The 19,640-nt window shown below is 44.1% G+C and overlaps 1 protein-coding gene across 1 annotated transcript; it reads right to left on the reverse strand.

Annotated features, from left to right (window-relative positions):
* Nucleotides 1–361: 361 nt before the first annotated feature.
* Nucleotides 362–18,886, reverse strand: LOC140207932 (uncharacterized). Its single transcript, XM_072276470.1, has 7 exons — nucleotides 18,824–18,886; nucleotides 17,559–17,624; nucleotides 16,486–16,531; nucleotides 11,391–11,508; nucleotides 4,760–4,881; nucleotides 3,958–4,106; nucleotides 362–494 (listed from the first exon to the last, which is right to left on the reverse strand). Exons 1-7 carry the CDS (start codon nucleotides 18,871–18,873, stop codon nucleotides 362–364), a joined length of 684 nt encoding a protein of 227 aa, XP_072132571.1. The 5' UTR covers nucleotides 18,874–18,886.
* Nucleotides 18,887–19,640: the final 754 nt, after the last annotated feature.

Below are 19,640 nucleotides of genomic sequence, written 5' to 3' on the forward strand. Positions count from 1 at the left end.
GATGCAGCGGGCAGGGGTTAAAGTTATTGATCATTGGGATCTCTTCTGGGGAAGGCGTGACCCGTACAATAGGGACGGTTGCACCTCAGCCTTAGGAATTCGAAAGTCCTTACGGGCAGGGTAAAAAAGTTAATACGGATATGTTTAAATTAGTTTAGCAGGGTGATGTGAATCGAAGTGACAGTGCCAAACATGAAGTAGTTGGTTTACAAACAGAAGCAGTGTGTAGTGAGACTGTTAGCAAGGAAATTATGATAATAGGGCAAAAATGCAGTCAACAGGATCAGCTCAATGTAAAATTGAAAAGCGTGTCTACAGTACTGAGGTGTTACTCAACAAGGTAGATGAATTTGAAGTACGGTTACAGATTGTCGAGTATGATGTTGCAGGCATCACTGAATCGCGGCTGGAGAAAGATTGCAGCTGGGAACATAATGTCCAAAGGATACACATTATATCGAAAGATAGGCAGGAAGACAGAGCGGTTGTCAATGCTGTGTTGGTAAACAGGGGAAATCAGATCATTAGAAAGATATGATACAGGTTCGGAAACTGTTTACTCATTATGGATAGAGCAAAGGAACAGCAAAGGTGAAAAGACTTCATTGGAGTTGTATACAGAGCCCCAAGCTGTCGTAAGGATGTAATCTACAAATTACAACGAGAGAGAAAAAAATCATGCCAAAAGCGCATATTCAATGAGTTTTTTTTTTAATGCAGGTAGATTGGGAATATCCGGTTGGTGCTGGAGTTCGAGAGGAGAATTTTGTGGAATGTTTAGAATTTGAATTATTAGAGCAGCTCCTGGTTGAGCCGACTAGGGGATCAGCTATTTTGGATTGTAAGTTGTGCAATGAATAGGACTAAATTAGAGAGATTAAGGTGAAGGAATCCTATGGAACAATTGATCATAATATGATCGTATTTTCCCTGAAATCTGAAACAGAGAAGGTAAAGTCAGATGTATCACGACACAGAGGAGTATAGAGAAGTACAGAGGCAAGAGAGGGGAGTTGGCATGAATTGATTGGAAAAGAACATTGACAGTGAGGACGACAGAGCAGGAAAGACTGGAATTTCTGGAAGTAGTTCCGACGGCACAGGATATATGCATTCCCAAGAGTAGGATGTAGTCTAAAAGCAACATGACACAACCGTTACTACCAAGAGAAAGCAAAACCAACATAATAGCCAAACAGAGTATTAGTGGGAAATTCGACAAATGGGAAGCTTTCTTATACCAACAGAACAAAAAAAATCTAATAACCACATTAAGACTGTAAAGATGGAATACAAAAGTGTACTAGCCAATCATCTTAAAGAGAATCGCAAAAGTTTCTTCAGATACATAAAGTGTAAAATACAGTCAACAGTGGATATTGGACCGCTGTATAACGATGCCTCAGAGGTAGTTATTGGGGATAAGGAAATAGCGGGAAAACTGTATTTTTCACCCGTCTTCGTTGGATGTTCCAAATGTCAGCAGTCATGAAGTGTATGAAGTTACCATTAACAGAGGGAAAGCTCTTGGGAAACTTAGAAGGTCTGAGCGTAGACAAGGCACCAGGATCTGACGCCAAGGTTCTGAAAGACATCACTAAAGAGATTGTTTGTCGCATTATCAGTGACCTTTCAAGAAACAATAGATTCTCAAATGGGTCCAGAGCACTGCAGAATTGGAAATGTCACTCCACTCCTCAAGAGGAAGAAAGGAAATTATATGCCAGTTAAGCTGACCTCATTGAATGGGAAGATGCCGGAATCGATTGCAAAGGATTCTTTCTTCTTTGATCAAGGTCTGAAGTAATCTGGGGAGAAGGCAGAAGATTGGGGCTGTGAGGAATATAAGATTTTCCATGATGATATAGTGAAGAAGACTCGATGGGCCAATTAACCCGGTTCTGCTAGTACGTCTTATGGTCTTCAGAGAACCTGAAACGTCCGAAGTTCGATCCGGAAGTTTAGAGATCTGAAGTTAAATGGAGAGACAGAAAAGTCTGCATATGTAGATTGATCTGTGACAGGCCTCAAGGTAGATCGGGAAGCTGAAATGTTTGAAGTTAAATTGAGAGGTCAAAATGACTGAAGATAGATTGGGAGGTGAAAGGGTTTGAAGTTTGATATGGAAGCCGAACATAGGTTGGAAGCTGAATGGACTTAAGTTAGATCGGGAATCTGAAAGGCCTGAATGTAGATTCCGAGGCTGACTGGACTGGAGGTAGGTCGGGAGAATGAAATATCAGAAGGTCCATCCTTGAAGGTGAATATTGTCTCCTACGTGAGACCGCAGACAAAGAAAGTAACTGGGACTTATCTGGTTAGCTGGCGGTTAATAGTGCTGCTCCTCAGGAAGTGGTGTTGGGATCGCGTCGTTACACGTAATATGTAAATGACTTGGATGAGTGAATAGCTGGCTTTGCTTCCACATTTGCATATGATACCAACATTAGTGGAGGGGGAGCCTCGTTTGAGGAAGCCAGAAGAATTCACAAGTATGAAAACAGATTGGGAAATTGGGCAAGGATTTGTCAGATGGAATTTAGTGTCAGGAAATTGATGGTGATGCACTTTGGTAGAATTACTAAAGGCGCAAATCACTTCCTTAACGGTGCCAAAATCCATTCATAAGATGTGCAAAGAGATGTTGGTGTTATCGTGTAGGATTCTCTAAAGGTTAGCATGCAGATTCGGTTGATAGTAAGGATGGAAAATACTGGGTTAGCATTCATGTAGAGAGGATTAGAAAGTAAAAGCAAGGATGCAATGCTGAAGATTTATAAATCATTGGCCATACCACATTAAGCGTATTGCTTTGAGGGGTGGACCCCATATAGAGAACAGGGTGAGCTGAAGCTGGTGAGGGTGAGGAGGAGGATCATTAGAATGCTGTCGGAATGCAAGTGATATCTTCAGAGAAGTGTTGGATGGTCAAGTCCTGTACTCACAGGAGGTTAGAAATATGAGCTGGGATCTCACGGAGTATTAAATGGCCGAGATATTGTGGACCAGATTGCAAAACCTAAGAATAGAGGAGTGTCCAATTAGACGAGATATGATGAAGCATTTCTTCAACCAGAGGGTGTTAAATCCAAGGAATTCATTGCCATAGGTGGACATGGAGTACATGTACTCGTGGACATTTAACATAGAAACATAGAAAACCTATAGTGCAATACAGGCCCTTCGGCCCACAAAGTTGTGGAGAACGTGTCCCTACCTTAGAAGTTACCAGGGTTAACAGTAGCCCTCTATTTTTCTAAGCTCCATGTACCTATCCAAAAGTCTCTTAAAACATCCGATTCGTATCCACCTCCACCACTGTTGCCGCCAACCCATTTCATGCACTCACTGCGCTCTGCGTAAAAAAAACATATCCCCTGAAGTCTCCTCTGTACCTACTCCCAAGCACCATAAACCTGTCCCCTCTTGTGGCAGCCATTTCAGCTCTGGGAAAAAGCCTCTGACTATCCACACGATCAATGCCTCTCATCATCTTACACACTTCTATCAGGTCACCTCTCATCCTCCGTCGCTCCAAGGAGAAAAGGCCGAGTATAAAGTCAAGGTTGATAGGCTCTTGTTCAGCAAAGATATCAAAGTTTACAGGAAGAAGGTAGTGGAATAGGATAGAAAGATAATAGATCAGTCATTATCGGTGGACAGAACCGAAGCGCTGAATGACACAAAAGCTCCCATATCTTCTGGTTATCGACGACAGATTAGATGTCATTTCGCCTATCTTAGTCGCTGACAAGAGTTTATTGAGGATGACATTTGGAAGTACTTTGAATTACCGAATCACAAAAATTGAAGTCAGCACAATTGTTCAGAACTCTGCCAGGAAAATTTGAGAAGCTCACCCTCCCTTCTGCCAAACGGCGAGGAGAGAATGTTCTGTGCCCCGTTATGCATTAGCTGCACAACATACTCAACTATACGCTTCGGTGTGTGACCTACCTGTTGCAGAAAGCTACGAAGAAGAAGGAGTTGTTGAAATTGGCTTTCTGCTCAGTGAGCGTACGATTGAAGTAATTTGCCCGATTCAGGAAATCCCGACGAATCTTCTTGACAAAAACGTCCATTGTCGGTAAACGAGTTATAAATGCCTGCAAGATAAAAACATCGTAGAAATTGCAACAGAAAAATTCCGATACACACCCGTCTATCGACGCTGCACTGCCATTCAATCAGATGTAAGGTTATATCAGAGATCCCCTCCGGTTTCTTTCACATACATCCCACTCTACTGAACGGCGACACGTTTCCTTTTCGCCTCTTCGGCATCCCGGGATATTCCAGATGAGACCGAACCCCCCAACGCCCCCACCATTCTGGTTCACTACAGCCACTGACCCTAGTCTGGCCACTGACTCGCCTTTGTTAAACCTGCATGTTTAAAGAATTCCAACTGATTTGTCAGGTGTAATTTCCCCATAAGGTAACGGTGCTGAATTCGGCGTCCTTTATCGTTTGCCTTTCTTTGAACCAAAATCCTTTCCCTTAATAATGAATAGCAAAAGCGTTATGTGGTGCAGAATTCCTCACCGGACTGGAAAACATTGATTATCCCACACTTGGGCCGCCGCTAGCTTTCCTCGAACCGCAATCTTGTCCCTAACTTCAGTAGCGGAAACACATGCAATCAATTAACCATCATCCTACAGTGAAAGCATCCTCATCTAGTTCCCGACCACATTCCGCCCTCGGCCTGCGGGCCGGACACAATATAACGTCTGATCAGCTAGCAGATGGTCCTCACTTGTGGGTTCGTTGGTGTTGGAGGATTTTCCCAATGTTCTTCGGGAAGCATCAAGTACATTGTAATATTTCCATCTCTGGTGAGTGAAAGGAGAAATAGTCCATTGCCATGCATCAGATATCCTGGGGGGTGATAAAGAAAGTTGTAAATATGTATTCCTTTCACTAGAATCTCAAACAGGAATTTCAATAGAAAGCGGTAGCACAGTTCAGGCACTCCACCCTATCAACTTGTGACACCAGCTTCAATAAATTAAGAACCGTGTTGCCAGATGACTTTGTTCCTCAGTGTGGTACTGCTCACTGTGTAAGACTTACGATGATTGGTCCTAATGACGTTGTAAAGATATTTCCCATGTTGGGAGAGTCTAGAATTACAGGGCACAACCTCATTAGATGGGAGCGCTTTCAAAGCAGAGAGTCGGAGAGATTTCTTTAACTATAGGGTGGCGGATCTGCGAAATTTGTTACCAGCAGACTGTGGAGCTCAGCTGACGGGGTGTATTTAAGGAAGAGATTAATAAGTTCTTGACTGGACATGACGTCAAAGGTTATGGGGAGAAGGCCGGGAACTGGTGTAGAGGAGGAGACAAATGAAAGGATCACCCATTCTTGAATAGCCGAGCAGATTCGATGGGCCACATAGCCTAATTCTGCTCCGATGCTTTATGGTCCTCTGGTCTTATGTTATGGACATAATGAATCATGATTGGAAGAAGTTGACAACTGTGAACTAAATGTCCAAGTTACAGATTGTATCCAGAGGAGAGACAGAAACGCAGAGGGGGCAGCGAATATATGCAAGTAGAATTGAAAGGAGTAACATATGGTCGGAAGGTGTTGAATCATTGTGGATAGAACTCAGGAACTGCAATGGTGAAAAATAGCTGATGGGAGATGTACAAAGTCTCTACTGTCACTGTGGAAGACAGTAGCACTTTGCTAGATGCTCCATTTCTCAGGCGTCATGAGGTGCGTGAAGTTGCCATTGACAGAGAATAGGGTTTGGTGAAGCTGAAAATGCTGAAGGTAGATAAATCGTCTAGACCAGATGGTGCATACTTTAGGGTTCTGAAAAAGGTGGCTGAAGAGATTGTGGAGGAATTAGTAATGATATAGTACTAGAATAAGTAAAGTTTGCAATGGTTGCGGAAGACTGTAAAATGGCAAATCGTAACCACTCTTCAAAAAGGGAGAGAGAGGCTTAAGAAAGGAATCTGTAGGTGATTACTTTTACCTCAGGGCTTGACAAGACGTTGGAGTCGATTAATAAGGATAAGGTCTCTGGGTACTTTAAGGCACATGAAAAAAAAAACGCCTTAGTCAGAAAATAGTTTTCTCAATGGAAAATCTTGCCTAAAAATCTGTTGGATTCTTTGAACATAAAGAGATAAGAAATAGCAGCAGGTGTCGGCTTCTGATGGTCGAGCCTGCTCCGCCATTCAATGAGTTCATGGACTCATCTCCACCTACCTGTCTTTCTGCAATAACAATTAATTCCCCTACTATATAAAAATCTATCCAAACTTGTTTTAAAGAATATTTACTGAGGTAGACTCCGCGCCTCCATTGTGCTGAGAATTCCACAGATTCTCCACTTTCTGGGAAAAAACATTTCCTCTTCATCCTGTTCTAAATTATTCCGACGAATTTGAGGCTATATCCCTTCGTTGTACTCTCGCTTATCAGTGCAAACAACCATCCCGCCTTTATCTTATAGAGCAACACACATAAAAGTTGCTGCGTTCACCAGCAACTTTTATGTGTGTTGCTTGAATTTCCAGCATCTGCAGAATTCCTGTTGTTTATCTTATAGAGGATTAATTTAGCCGCTTTCATAATTCCAGCTAGTAGAGTCCCAGGCAACTCAATCTCGCCTCATCGTCTCACCCCTCTCATCTCTGGATTCAATCTGTGGAATCTCCTCTGCAGGGCGCTCAACTCCAGTATATTCCTCCTCAAATAAGGAGGCTAAACCTGCACACAGTACTCCAGGTGAAGCTGATCATACCCTGTACAGTTGCAGAATGGCCTCCTCGCTCTTAAATTGAATCCCTCTTGCAATGAAGACCAGCATTCCTTTTGCCTTCTTGATAGCCTGTTTCACCTGCACTCCAACCTTCTCTGATTCATGCCCGATCACTCCTAAGTCCCTCTGCACAGCAGCTTGCTGCATTTTTTTTACATTTAAATAATAATCTGCTCTTCCATTTTCCCTTGCAAATTGGATGACCTCGCATTTAGCAAAATTGTAGTCCGCCAGCCAGACCCTTGCCGACTCACATAAGCTATCTATATCTCTCTGCAGACTCTCCGTATCTTCTGCACAATTGTATTTTCCTCTCAGTGTAGTATTATCAACATACGTAGACACACTGCACTCGTTCCCCTCTTCCAGATCGCTAATGTACATCCTGAACAGTTGCAGACCCAGCACCGACCCCTGCGGCAAAATGCAAACAACTGATTGCCAAACAGAGTAATATCTACGTATACCGACTCTCTCTTTTCCTCTGAGTTAATCAATCCTCTACCCATGCTAATACAGCACCCCAACTCTATGCATCCTTATCCCATGTATGTCTTTCATGTTTTACCTTATTAAACGCCTTCCGGAACTCCTAGTAAATAACGTCCATCTGTCCCCCTCTATCCACTGGGCTCGTTAAATTATGAAATAACTCCAGTAAGTTTCTCAAGCGAAGCCTACCTTCCCTGAATCCATGCCGTGTCTGCCTGATGGATCCATCTGTTTCCAGATGTTTCGCTATTTCTTTGCTAATGATGGCTTCAAACATTTTCACAGCTACGGATGTTAATCTAACTGGCCTATAGTTACATGTCTTTTGCCTATATCCTTTTTTTTTAATGGTGACGTGACATTTGCCGTCTTCCGTTTTACGGGGAGCTGCTCAGAGTCCAGTACATTTTGGTAAGCATCTACTATAACTTCTACTATTTTTTTCAGTTCCGAGGGACCCTGATCAAGTTTGTTCAGCACCACCTCTTTCTTGCTATCGGTTATATCGAGGTCCTTACCTCCTATCTCATCCATAACAGCTCTCTTTGGTATATTAGATGTGTGCTCAACGGTGAAGACAGGCACAGAATGTTCATTCCAAGCCTCGGGTATTTCCTGATTACCCGACATCAATTCCCCCTTCCCAATATCCAGGGGACATCCATTCACTTTAGCTAACCTTTTCCGATTTATAAAATTATCAAAAAAAAACAACATTTTTTCTATTGCAAACACGAGGAAATCTACAGATGCTAGAATTTCAAGCAAAGCATAAAAAAAATTCTGGTGAACGCAGCGGGCCAGGCAGCATCTATTGAAAGAGATACAATCGACGTTTCAGGCAGAGACCCTTCGTCAGGACTAATTGAAAGATGAGTTAGTAAGAGTAACACTCTTTCTGTTCTTTTTTTTTTCATTGTGTGGTATTGTGCAAGAAAACCATTAAGGTTGCACTCTGTGAAATCTTCCTCAGGACTGCCTCGCCCAATCATTTGCTCAATCTACGTGCAAGTAAAATACCCCCATGATAACTGCTGTCCGTTCTTACATGCCTCAGATATTTCTCTGTTTATTGCTCTGCCACTGTAATGTTATTATTCGGTGACCGACAGACAACTGCCACGAGTGATGTTTTCCCTTTCTTAATCACTTCCCAGATGGATTCAATATTCTGCTCCTCAAATCTTGCATCGCCTCTCACTATAGCCCTGAACTCATCTTTGAATAGGAGCGCTATCCCACCTCCCGTACTTTTCTGTCTATCCATCCGTATTACCTTATATACTTGGATATTTAATACCCTATCCTCATCACCTTGCAACCAAGTCTCTGTGACAGACACTAAATAGTACCCCTTGGTTCTGTGCCGCAAGTTCATTGACCTTATTTCGAATACTGCGGGAATTCCAATGAATTGCCCTGACACTGATATTTTAATCATTTGCTCTTTTGTGCTTGACTGTTCGATACTCCATACTTTTCCCTTTTTTATCTTTTGCATTTACTTATTTTATCGACACTTTTCTTTTTATTACTTTATGCATACTTATCCAAATTGTTGAACACACCCTCTTGCAATTTAGTTTAAAGCCATGTCCACAGCCCTAATTATGTATCCAGGTCACATCACGTTTCAGCTGGAGCCCGTCCCATAGGCACATCTCCATTCTTCCCCAATACTGGTGTCAATTTCCCATGAATTCAAACCCACTGCTCCCACACTAATCCTTGAACTGCGATCAGATCTTTTTGTTCCTATGCCAATTTGCATAAATAATTGAAAAATAATAAGCAGAGTAGTCAAAGGAGAATTCGATGATGCAGTGTACATAGATTTTCTGAAGCCCTTTGACAAGATGCCACTTATGAGGCTGGTGAACAAACTACGAGCCTGTGGTATTACAGGAAACATTCTAGCATGGATAGAACAGTAGCTACTTGGTCGGACGCAAAGAGTGGGACTAAAGTAAGCCGTTTCTTGTTGAATGCAGGCACCCAGTTGTGTTCCAATTGGGAGTCTATTGGGCTCGCTATTTTTTACATTTGGGATTTCATCTGGGGAATTAATGACCTGTAGAAAAGTGAAAAGTTGCACATGTCGCAGGGAGGGGCAATATTCTCGTTGTCCCATTTGATGGAACTGTTCGGGAGGATTTAATCTAATTTGACAGCGTGTGGGACCTTGATGAATGGACTCACGGTAGGACGGATGTTTTTTATTTAAGCGTGCTGTCAGACTCTTAGGAAGAGCAGCAGATGAAAAGCCAAAATTGCAGTCAGCAGGGTGAACATCAGTGCATTAGGAATGCACAATCAAAAGCGATAACAAATACGGCACTCAAAGTGCTATATCTCAGTTCACGGAGTACAAGAAACAAGGTAGATGATATTGTTCCATAGTTGCTAATTGTCAGTTATGATGTTGTGGCCATCACTGAATCATGGCTGAAAGGTAGTTGTAAAAACCCAGGATAAAGGTTTCTCCGTGCTCCTGTCAGTGACCTGTGAACCTGTTTGGGCAACTAGGAAGAAGCAGAAGAAGAAGAAGAGGAAGAGGAGGAGAAGAAGAAGAAGAAGAGGAGAAGGAGAAGAAGGAGAAGAAGAAGAAGAGAAGAAGGAGAAGAAGGAAGAGGAAGGGGAAGAAGGAGAAGGAAGGAGAAGAAGGAGAAGGAAGAGGAAGAAGAAGAAGAAGAAGAGGAGGAGAAGAAGAAGAAGAACAGGAGGAGGAGAAGAAGAAGAAGAACAGGAGGAGGAGAAGAAGAAGAAGGAGGAGGAGGAGAAGGAGGAGAAGGAAGAGAAGGAAGAGGAAGAAGAAGAAGAAGAGGAAGAGGAGGAGAAGAAGAAGAGGAAGAGGAGGAGGAGGAGAAGAAGAAGAAGAAGAAGGAGGAGGAGAAGGAGGAGAAGGAAGAGGAAGAGGAGAAGAAGAAGAAGAAGAGGAAGAAGAGAAGAAGAAGAAGAAGGAGAAGAAGAAGAAGGAAGAGGAAGAAGAAGGAGAAGAAAAAGAAGAAGAAGGAGGAGAAGAAGAAGAAGGAAGAGGAAGAAGAAGGAGAAGAAAAAGAAGAAAAAGAAGAGGAAGAAGAAGAAGAAGAGGAAGAAGAAGAGGAAGAGGAGGAGAAGAAGAAGAAGAAGGAGAAGTAGGAGGAGAAGGAAGAGGAAGAAGAAGAAGAGGAAGAGGAGGAGAAGAAGAAGAAGAAGAGGAAGAGGAGAAGAAGAAGAAGAGGAAGAGGAGGAGAAGAAGAAGAAGAGGAAGAGGAGGAGGAGAAGAAGAAGAAGGAGGAGGAGGAGAAGGAAGAGAAGTAAGAGAAGGAAGAGGAAGAAGAAGAAGAAGAAGTAGGAGAAGAAGAAGAAAAGAAGACGACGACAACGACGACGAAAACGACTTGGACTTTTGCCGAGCATAATAAGGACTAGCACTAGGGAGCAGATGGGAGGGTTATTGGAGGGGTATATATGTGAAATATGATGCAGGTTCCTGTACGTGGAGAATGGTGGGTGTGTGGAACGCGCGGCCAAGGGCGTAGAATGAGACAGATACTTTCGGAGAATTGAAGAAACTCCAAAATGGGCACACGGATGAGAAATTAAAAGGGAGGCTACGCAGGACAGAGGGTTAAATTGATCTCACGCTGGATAAAGTGTCAGGACATCATCGTGCCCCGGAGAGTCTGTGCCACGTTGTACTCTTATGTTCGGTGATACTGTAATTTTCTCTTTATTAAACTGAAATTTATTCACGGCTGTGATTTCAATCCTCTCCGATTTGCTGATCTACCATAACCGTTCCACATTCACAAACACTCTGTTGGAATATGGTGCTACCAGTAAAGCTGAATTCATCATGGATTATGGCTCAGGCCTTTGGACTGCAAACACTCTTAACCTTCTGGAAAAAAAAATGCCGCTGTTTTCAACTGATCGATTACTTGATAAAGACTTCCACATGACTGTGCAGGCACATCGCGAGGGGGAGCGGTATGCAGCTGCTCGCTGCCACATAGACTGGGTCGCCCTGCAATGGTGAAGATGCAGAGCGGACAGCTGCGAAACAGCTGGGTTGTGACAGTCACCACTTCTTTCCTGACATCCCAACCCACCCACACTCCCAACCTACCTGCGGAATTGCCCCGCACTGTATAGTCGATTAGGATGTGCATGAAAGTGTCAACTACGCGACTGATGCTAGCATCCACGTGTGTTCCAACCCAGACCGATTCCTTGTAACGCCGGATCTGTCGATATACGATGCTATTGTTAGTGTGCGGAGTTGGAAGTCTGGGACTGTGGTGTGGGGCTCGGAGAGGGGTGGGAAGCAAGATTAGCAGACAGTGAAGTGGCACCATAACCTCAAGGTAAATAGTACAGCCACACGGCACTGACGAGGCGAAGGGCTCAACGTGCCACAAGTAACTCTGAGCAGGTACAACAGGTACTCCGCACCTGTGACATCAGTCCCTTTAAAAACGCAAACACTAGAAAATCTGCATATGCTGGAAATTCAAGCAGCGCACACAAAATACTGGTGGAACGCAGCAGGCCAGGCAGCATCTATGATAGATACTGCCTGGCCTGCTGAGTTCCACCACCATTTTGTGTGTGTTGCATCAGTCTCTTCTGGGACTTCCGGCAGGGCGGTAGCGTAATGTAGCGACTAGCGTAGAGATCTATAGCTCTATGCACACGACCATCACTGCACTCCCGGCTGTAAAGAGTATCGGTGTTCTCTCTGTAATCGCGTGGGTTAGTTCGGGTGCTCCGGTGGGCCTTGTACATTCCGTGGACGTACGTGTCAGGCTTAGAAATTTGTGGAGCTCCGAAGGCGGCAGCAGAAGTGTGCCGATCCTTGCAAACTGCCCGCCACTCAACATTAGAATATATTGGGCGCCGATGCAAACGCCGGATTTACTGTATGTTTCAATATTTAATTTGGATTCGAAATTGGCTGTGTGGGAGAAGACAGAGAGTGGAAGTGGATGATCGCTTCGCAGACTGGAGACCTGTAACTAGTGGTGTGCCTTAGGGATCTGTGCTGAGACCATTGTTATTTGTTTTCTATATCAGTGATCTAGATTATAATGAATCAGCAAAATTGCTGGTGACTCTAAGATTCGAGGCGTTGTGGACAGCGAGGAAGGCTTTCAAACTTGCAGAGGGATCTGGACCAACAGCAAAAATGGGCCAGAAAATGGCAGATGGAATTTAATGCAGACAAGTGTGAGGTGTTGCATTTTGGAAGCACAAATCAAGGTAGGACATACACAGTAAATGATAGGGCACTGAGGAGTGCGGAGGAACAAAGCGATCTGGGAGTTCAGGTACATGATTCCCTTAAAGTGGCGTCACAGGTTGACAGGGTAGTAAAGAAGGCTTTTGGCATCCTGTCATTCATAAGTCAAAGTATTGAATATAGGAGTTAGGATGTTTTGGTGAGGTTGTATAAGACATTGGTGAGGCCAAGTTTGGAGTGTTCTGTGCATTTATGGTCACCTAACAATAGGAAGGATATCAGTAAGATTGAAAGAGTGCAGAACAGGTTTACTAGGATATGCCGGGTCTTCAGGAGTTGAGTTAGAGGGAAAGATTGAACAGGTTAGGACTTTACTGCTTGGAGAGCAGAAGAATGAGGGGAGATTTAATAGAGGTTTACAAAATTATGAGGGGTATAGACAGAGTAAATGCGATTAGGGTCTTTCCAGTTATATTAGGAGAGATAAATACGAGAGGACATGGCATTAGGGTGAAAGGGGAAAGGTTTTAAGAGAACATTAGGGGGAACGTCTTCACTCAGGGAGTGGTGGGAGTGTGGAACGAGCTGCCAGCTGACGTGGTAAATGCGGGCTCACTCTTAAGTTTGAAGAATAATTTGGACAGATACATGGATCGAAGAGCTCTGGAGGGTTATGGATTGGATGCAGGTCAATGGCAGCAGCGCAATGAAGTTTCGGCACAGACTAGAACCATAGAACCATAAAACATTACAGTACAGAAACAGGACTTTTGGCCTTTCTTGGCTGTGCCGAACCATTTTTTTCTGCCTAGGTCCACTAACCTGCACCTGGACCATATCCCTCCATGCACCTCTCATCCATGCACCTGTCCAAGTTTTTCTTAAATGTTCAAAGTGAGTCCGCATTTACCACTTCATCTAGCAGCTCATTCCACACTCCCACCACTCTCTGTGCGAAGAAGCCTCTCTTAATGTTCTCTTTAAACTTCTCCCCTTTCATCCTTAACCCATGTCCTGTGTTTTTTTTTTATTCTCCCCTAGCCTCAGTGGAAAAAAAACCTGCTTGCCTTCACTCTATCTATACCCATCATAATTTTATATACCTCTATCTATTCAACCTTTCTCTGTAACTCTGTTTCTCAAGTCCTGGCAACGTCCTTGTAAACCTTCACTGCACTCTTTCAATCTTATTTATATCCTTCCTGTAATTTGGTAACCAAAAGTGCACACAATACTCAAAATTCGGCCTCACCAATGCCTTGTGCAACTTCACTATAACATTCCAACTCTGATACTCAATACTTTGATTTATAAAGGCCAATGTACCAAAAGCTCTCTTTACGACCCTATCTACCCATGACGCCACTTTTAGGGAATTTTGTATCTGTGTTCCCAGATCCCTCTGTTCTACTGCACTCCTCATTGCCCTAACACTTACCTTGTATGTTCTACATTGGTTTGTCCTTCCAAAGCGCAATACCTCACACTTGTCTGTATTAAACTCCATCTGCCATTTTTTCAGCCCATTTTTCCAGCTGTCCTAAATCCCTCTGGACGTTTTGAAAACCTTCCTCACTGTGCACTACACCACCAATCTTTGTATCATCAGCGAATTTGCTGACCCAATTTACCCCATTATCATCCAGGTCATTGATATAGATAATAAATAACAATAGACCCAGCACTGATCCCTGAGTCACACTACTAGTCACAGGCCTCCACTCAGAGAAGCAATCCTCCACTACCACTCTCTGACTTCTTCCATTGAGTCAATGTCTAATCCAATTTACTACATTTCCATGTATACCTAGCGAATGTATCTTCCTAACTAACCTCCCATGCGGGACCTCGTCAAAGGTCATGTAGACAACATACACTTTCCTGGTAACCTCCTCGAAAAATTCCAACAGATTTGTTAAACATGACCTACCACGCACAAAGCCACGTTGACGCTCCCTGATAAGTCCCTGTCTACCCAAATACCTGTAGATCCTTTCTCTTAGTACTCCTTCCAATAATTTACCTACTACCGGCCTATAATTTCCCGGATTATCTTTACAGCATTTTTTAAACAGAGGAACCACATGAACTATCCTCAAATCCTTCGGCACCTCACTGGTAGATACCAATATTTTAAATATATCTGCCAGGGCCCCTGTAATTTCAACACTAGTCTCCTTCAAGGTCCGAGGGAATACTCTGTCAGGTCCTGGGGATTTATCTACTCTGATTTGACTCAAGATATCAAGCATCTCCCCCTCTTCAATCTGAATAGATTCCATGATCTCACTACTTGATTCTCTCAATTCCATAGACTTCATGCCAGTGTTCGTAGTAAATACAGACGCAAAAACCGACTTAAGATCTCCCCCATTTCTTTTGGTTCCATACATAGCCGACCACTCTGATCTTCAAGAGGACCAATTTTATCCCTTACTATCCTTTTACTCTTAGTATACCTGTAAAAGCTCTTCGGATTATCCTTCACTTTGACTGCCAAGGCAATCTCATGTCTTCTTTTAGCTCTCCTGATTTCTTAAGTTTATTTTTGCACTTTTTATACTCCTCAAGCACCTTACTTCCTCCTTGTTTCCTGTACATGTCATACATCTCCATCTTCATCTTTATCAGAGTTCCGATATCCTTTGAGAACCAAGGTTCCTTACACTTATTCACTTTGCCTTTAATCCAGACAGGAGCACACAAACTCTGCACTCTCAAAATTTCACCTTTGAAGGCCTCCCACTTACCAATCACATCCTTGGCAGAGAACAACCTGTCCCAATCCACGCCTTTTAGATCCTTTCCCATTTCTTCAAATTTTGCCTTTTTCCAGTTTAGAACCTCAACGCGAGGACCAGATCTACCTTTATCCATGATCAAGTTGAAACTAATTGTGTTATGATCACCGGAACCAAAGTATTCCCCTACACACACCTGCGTCACCTGTCCTAACTCGTTTCCTAATAGGAAATCTAATATTGTATTCTCTCTAGTTGTTGCCTCTATATATTGATTAGAAAAACAAAATTCCTGAACACATTTTACAAACTCGAACCCGTCTAGACCTTTACCAGTATTGGAGTCCCAAGCAATATGTGTAAAATTTAAATCCTCTACTATCACAACTTAATGTTTCCTGCCGTTGTCTGCTATCTCTCTGCAGATTTGCTCCTCCAACTCTCGCTGACTATTGGGTGGTCTAGAATACAACCCCATCAACGTGGTCATTCCTTTCCTGTTTCTCAGTTCCACCCATATGGCCTCGGTAGACAAGCCCTCTAATCTGTCCTGCCTGAGCACTGCTGTAACATTTTCCTGACTAGCAAAGCCACACCACTAAAAGGGACGAATGACCTTTTTTCTGTGCTGTAGTAGCATAGAACATAGAACATAGAACACCAGAGCACAGGAACGGGTCCTTCGGATCACCGTATTGCGTCTAGTCTATTAAATTCGTAATCAAATGGCTAAGTGAACTAATATCCCTTCCCTTCTCACTGTCCGTATGCTTTCATTCCCCTCTAACCAGGTAGAGTAATCTAGTAGAGCGCTTCTATACCCGCTCCAAAGAATGCGCAACCTTCCTATAATTGTTGCTTTACCCTTCACACATTCCCTCCCAGGCCAAAGTGGGGGTTAATTGTCTGTTGTCCTTCTGTTGCTACAGATACCACTGTATGAAGGGTAAGGATTTCCAGGGTTCCGAACCAGTGACGAAAGATCGTATGTGATTCACCCCAGGTCCTGATGCAACGTGACGAGAAGGAGCATGCTCATGGCTGTTCCTGAAGAGTGTGATTTATGCAAGACGCTGGCTGCTAATTGGATACACAGATGAAGATGCTGAGCTATGATAGGCGACTAGGTGGCTGCCTGGAGATGAGATGGGTTATCCGATAAATGAACAGATCCGGCTGAAGGAGAGACGGTGGCTCGGTCTGAAGGAGGGAGGGAACAGTGATGTTCGCGAACACGTTACCTGATAATCCGCAGTGGTGCACAGGACATCCGAATCCAGACAACGACTGGAAGCAGAAACACATTGAGAGAATTAAACAGCTCAGTTGCAGCACAGGAATCAGTCATCCCACACAGTTCACAGGGCAATGGATCATCAGAAGTGAGCCAACGGACTCTCACAGACCAAAAACCACCAGTGTAAGAGGAAGCGACACTGAGAGAGGGGTGCACTGGACAAGTGGGAGGCGGGTTGTTGGGAAGGAGTTTGGGTTGGTGAGGTATGCTGTGCTGGAGAGCAAAGCAGGGCAAAGGTATGATGCGGCGCTGGGTACAGCAGCGATAGAAAATGCTGCGGTTATCAGTAAGGTAGGCAGAGCTTGAATGCCACAGGGGACTCTGTAGACAGCACGGGGCAGAAGGGGTCCTCAGGAGAGATGCGCGGAAGGTGGGCTAGGACAGAGGATTAGTGAGTGTGGACGTATGGAATGCCAAAGAGTATACACAGCAAGTGAAGCTGGACAGAGGTGTTGAGTTGAGAAAGTGAATGTGGCTGGGAGAGATTGGGACTGAAAACACGAGGTCGCGCCGAGGGAAACGCGGCTGAGGAGTGGTGGGACTATATCAGGTCGATTGCGATCATGTGGCAAAGGCGTATGCAGTCCCTCGATGACGTGTTGAATTGGTTGGTCGTCGGACGTGCGAGAGTAACTCTCCTTTTCCGGCTTTTGACTGCGATTGTTTTATTTTCTTTTTTTTTAATCAAAGGAGCTCGGTTAGGAGCTCTGGTAGTGCATGTTACAAAGCGTCTCCTGTTACTGACGTGACTGGGCGCAAATGTTCAATCCTTATACCCTGTTGTCGTTCTTGTCCCGGGATACGTAGCAGAGAGAAAGGGATTTACGCGGGGCGGTTTGGAGAGGCGGAGCTGGTGCAGGGACGTGGGATTGGGGAAGAAGGCGAGGCAACCAGGACACGGACAGAGCCGGGACAGGGACGGCGACGTGGCTGAGGAGGGTGCGGAGCTGGGCACGGAATCGGGCAGACCGACAGATGTAGGGTTGCGGACGGAATGGAACTTGGCTTAGACCTTACCTGTCACCCAACCCCTCCTCGATGACAAGTGCGGCAACCAGCAGAAATAGAGACAGCATGATCACACTGTGAGAAATAGAATCAGTCACTGCCCGGAATTTGCCAATGCATTAAGACCGTTCACTTGGTTGTGTAGCAAGCAACCCTTTAACACACTGAAACCATTTTAGTACTTAATACCAGGCTACAAAGCCACAACTTCAGTGTGTTGGTCCCGATGCTAGGGACTACGATGGTCTCAACATCCACGCACCGTTCCACCTAACACACTCTGCGGCGTATTCCAGGTTCCAGACCCCCCAGCAAAATATATAGTTAAAAACTGGTCTCTGCACAATCCTGCCAAACCGCTTACCCGCATCTTGGATCGATATTGTGCTCTATTGAAATATCTGATACACGGGATATAATTCCCATCGGGTCGAACGTCTTAGTTAATCTCCTCCACACTAGAAAAATAAGGGCACACAGCACTGTGGGGAAGGGAATGAAGAAGGGCGAGAGAAGGGGCGGAGAGAGGCGGAAAAGGATGGGTGCTGGAAGAGGTGGGCTATTGGGAAAGAAACTGCGGGACGGAGATACCCTTTTATATGGGCTTCATAGCAAGGTTTTTTTTCCCTGAATCTCCGTATTTGAGATAAAATAATTTCCCTGCCGCATGAGATGATCCAATCTCAGCGGAAATGAGACATTTATTTTGTTGCTACAAAGCTGATCGACATTCTCCAATGCCCAAGCTCACTGCTTTCCTCTCTCTCCTCAGTTCTAGTGAAGCTCACTGGAACTAAAATGTCACCACTTCCTCTTCCTACAGCTGGTGCCCGAGCGAAATATTTATTTATTCTAATTTACAACCTTTCTGTCTTCATGTTGCACTGTTGCAACAAGCAAAACATATCGGCCATATGTCCGTGATATTTTACATCATTCGGAGTGTGTTTGGCATCCCTGATCCAAAACACTTGATGCAAGGAAAATATGCTCCCTGTCTCCAACCTGCTGAGTGCTTGTCAATTGGATACGCTTCAATCTCTATAACTAACTGTCCGACTATCTATCTATCTATCTGTCCATTTATCTCAATCTACGAATGAATGAATGAATCGATCTATCTATTTATCTATCGGTCTATCTGTCTATCTATCTATATGTAAATCTATCCAACCATTTTTATTTATTTTTTGCCATTCTTTCTGCCTTTGCACTGTGCTGCTGCCACAAAAACACAAATTTCACAATCATACAGTATCTTAGAGAATATAAACCTGATTCGGATTCTGATTGTTAATTCCTCCTTAAAAGGACAGACCAGCATCCTTCCACAGGGGATTGTCCCTGCACTTTGGAAGACCAAAACTGTCAGCAGTACTCTGCTGTATCTGCAACAATGGCGCGTTCAACTGGAATGAACTTTTCTCACTTCAGTAATCAGGCTGCCTAGGTATAAAGACCAGCAGTGAGTTCGGGATTTGTTACTCCAGGATGGTCTGTGACGTGCTGGCACAGCTACACACTCTGGACATCACTGTCAACAGGTCTCTGTTCATTTAGTAATGACTCAGTTTTCGGCACCAAGCCAGATGGGCTTATGTTTATGTATCTGCTATCGTCACCCACTGACTCATAGCTACACCTTGGAGAGTGTGGTCAGACATCACGGAAATAGGACCAGTGACCACACCTCACGAGCCTCAGTTAATGGCCTGGTCTTTGCGATCAGAGCACCACTGAACGTCATTTCCCGAGACTCCCAGTCTACCAACCCGCCAGAGATGAATTTAATCCCACTGTTTGTTGTGTAATCATTCACCGAGTCTTGGCCTTTAATCCCACCCAAATCTCTAGCACCGTGGTCCGCCCAATACCGAGTTTATTTTGGTGGAATGAAGACGGTACGGCAGGTAGGGTGGGAGGTGGGTTAGAATTCTCCAGAGGCCGAGGGATGGGGGTGAGAAACAGCGACAACGCTAGAGGGAGAGATTGGAAAAGAGAGAGAGAGAGAGCAGAGCTGAATTAGTGAGATAGAGACTGAACGAAGAGGAAGAGTATGGGGTGGAGGGGGTGGAGGAAGAGCAGGAAAGA

Source organism: Mobula birostris, chromosome 13, assembly GCF_030028105.1.
Source record: "Mobula birostris isolate sMobBir1 chromosome 13, sMobBir1.hap1, whole genome shotgun sequence".
NCBI lineage: Eukaryota > Metazoa > Chordata > Chondrichthyes > Myliobatiformes > Myliobatidae > Mobula > Mobula birostris.

Excerpts from the sequence above, each read along its gene's own strand:
- LOC140207932 (XM_072276470.1), bottom strand. The coding sequence starts at position 18,873 with ATGCTGGTCTGTCCTTTTAAGGAGGAATTAACAATCAGAATCCGAATC. Across the intron at positions 16,532-17,558 it reads GAGGAGGGGTTGGGTGACAG|TCGTTGTCTGGATTCGGATG; the intron begins GTAAGGTCTAAG and ends TTCTGCTTCCAG. Across the intron at positions 495-3,957 it reads TTCGTAGCTTTCTGCAACAG|CATTGACAACCGCTCTGTCT; the intron begins GTAGGTCACACA and ends TTACCAACACAG.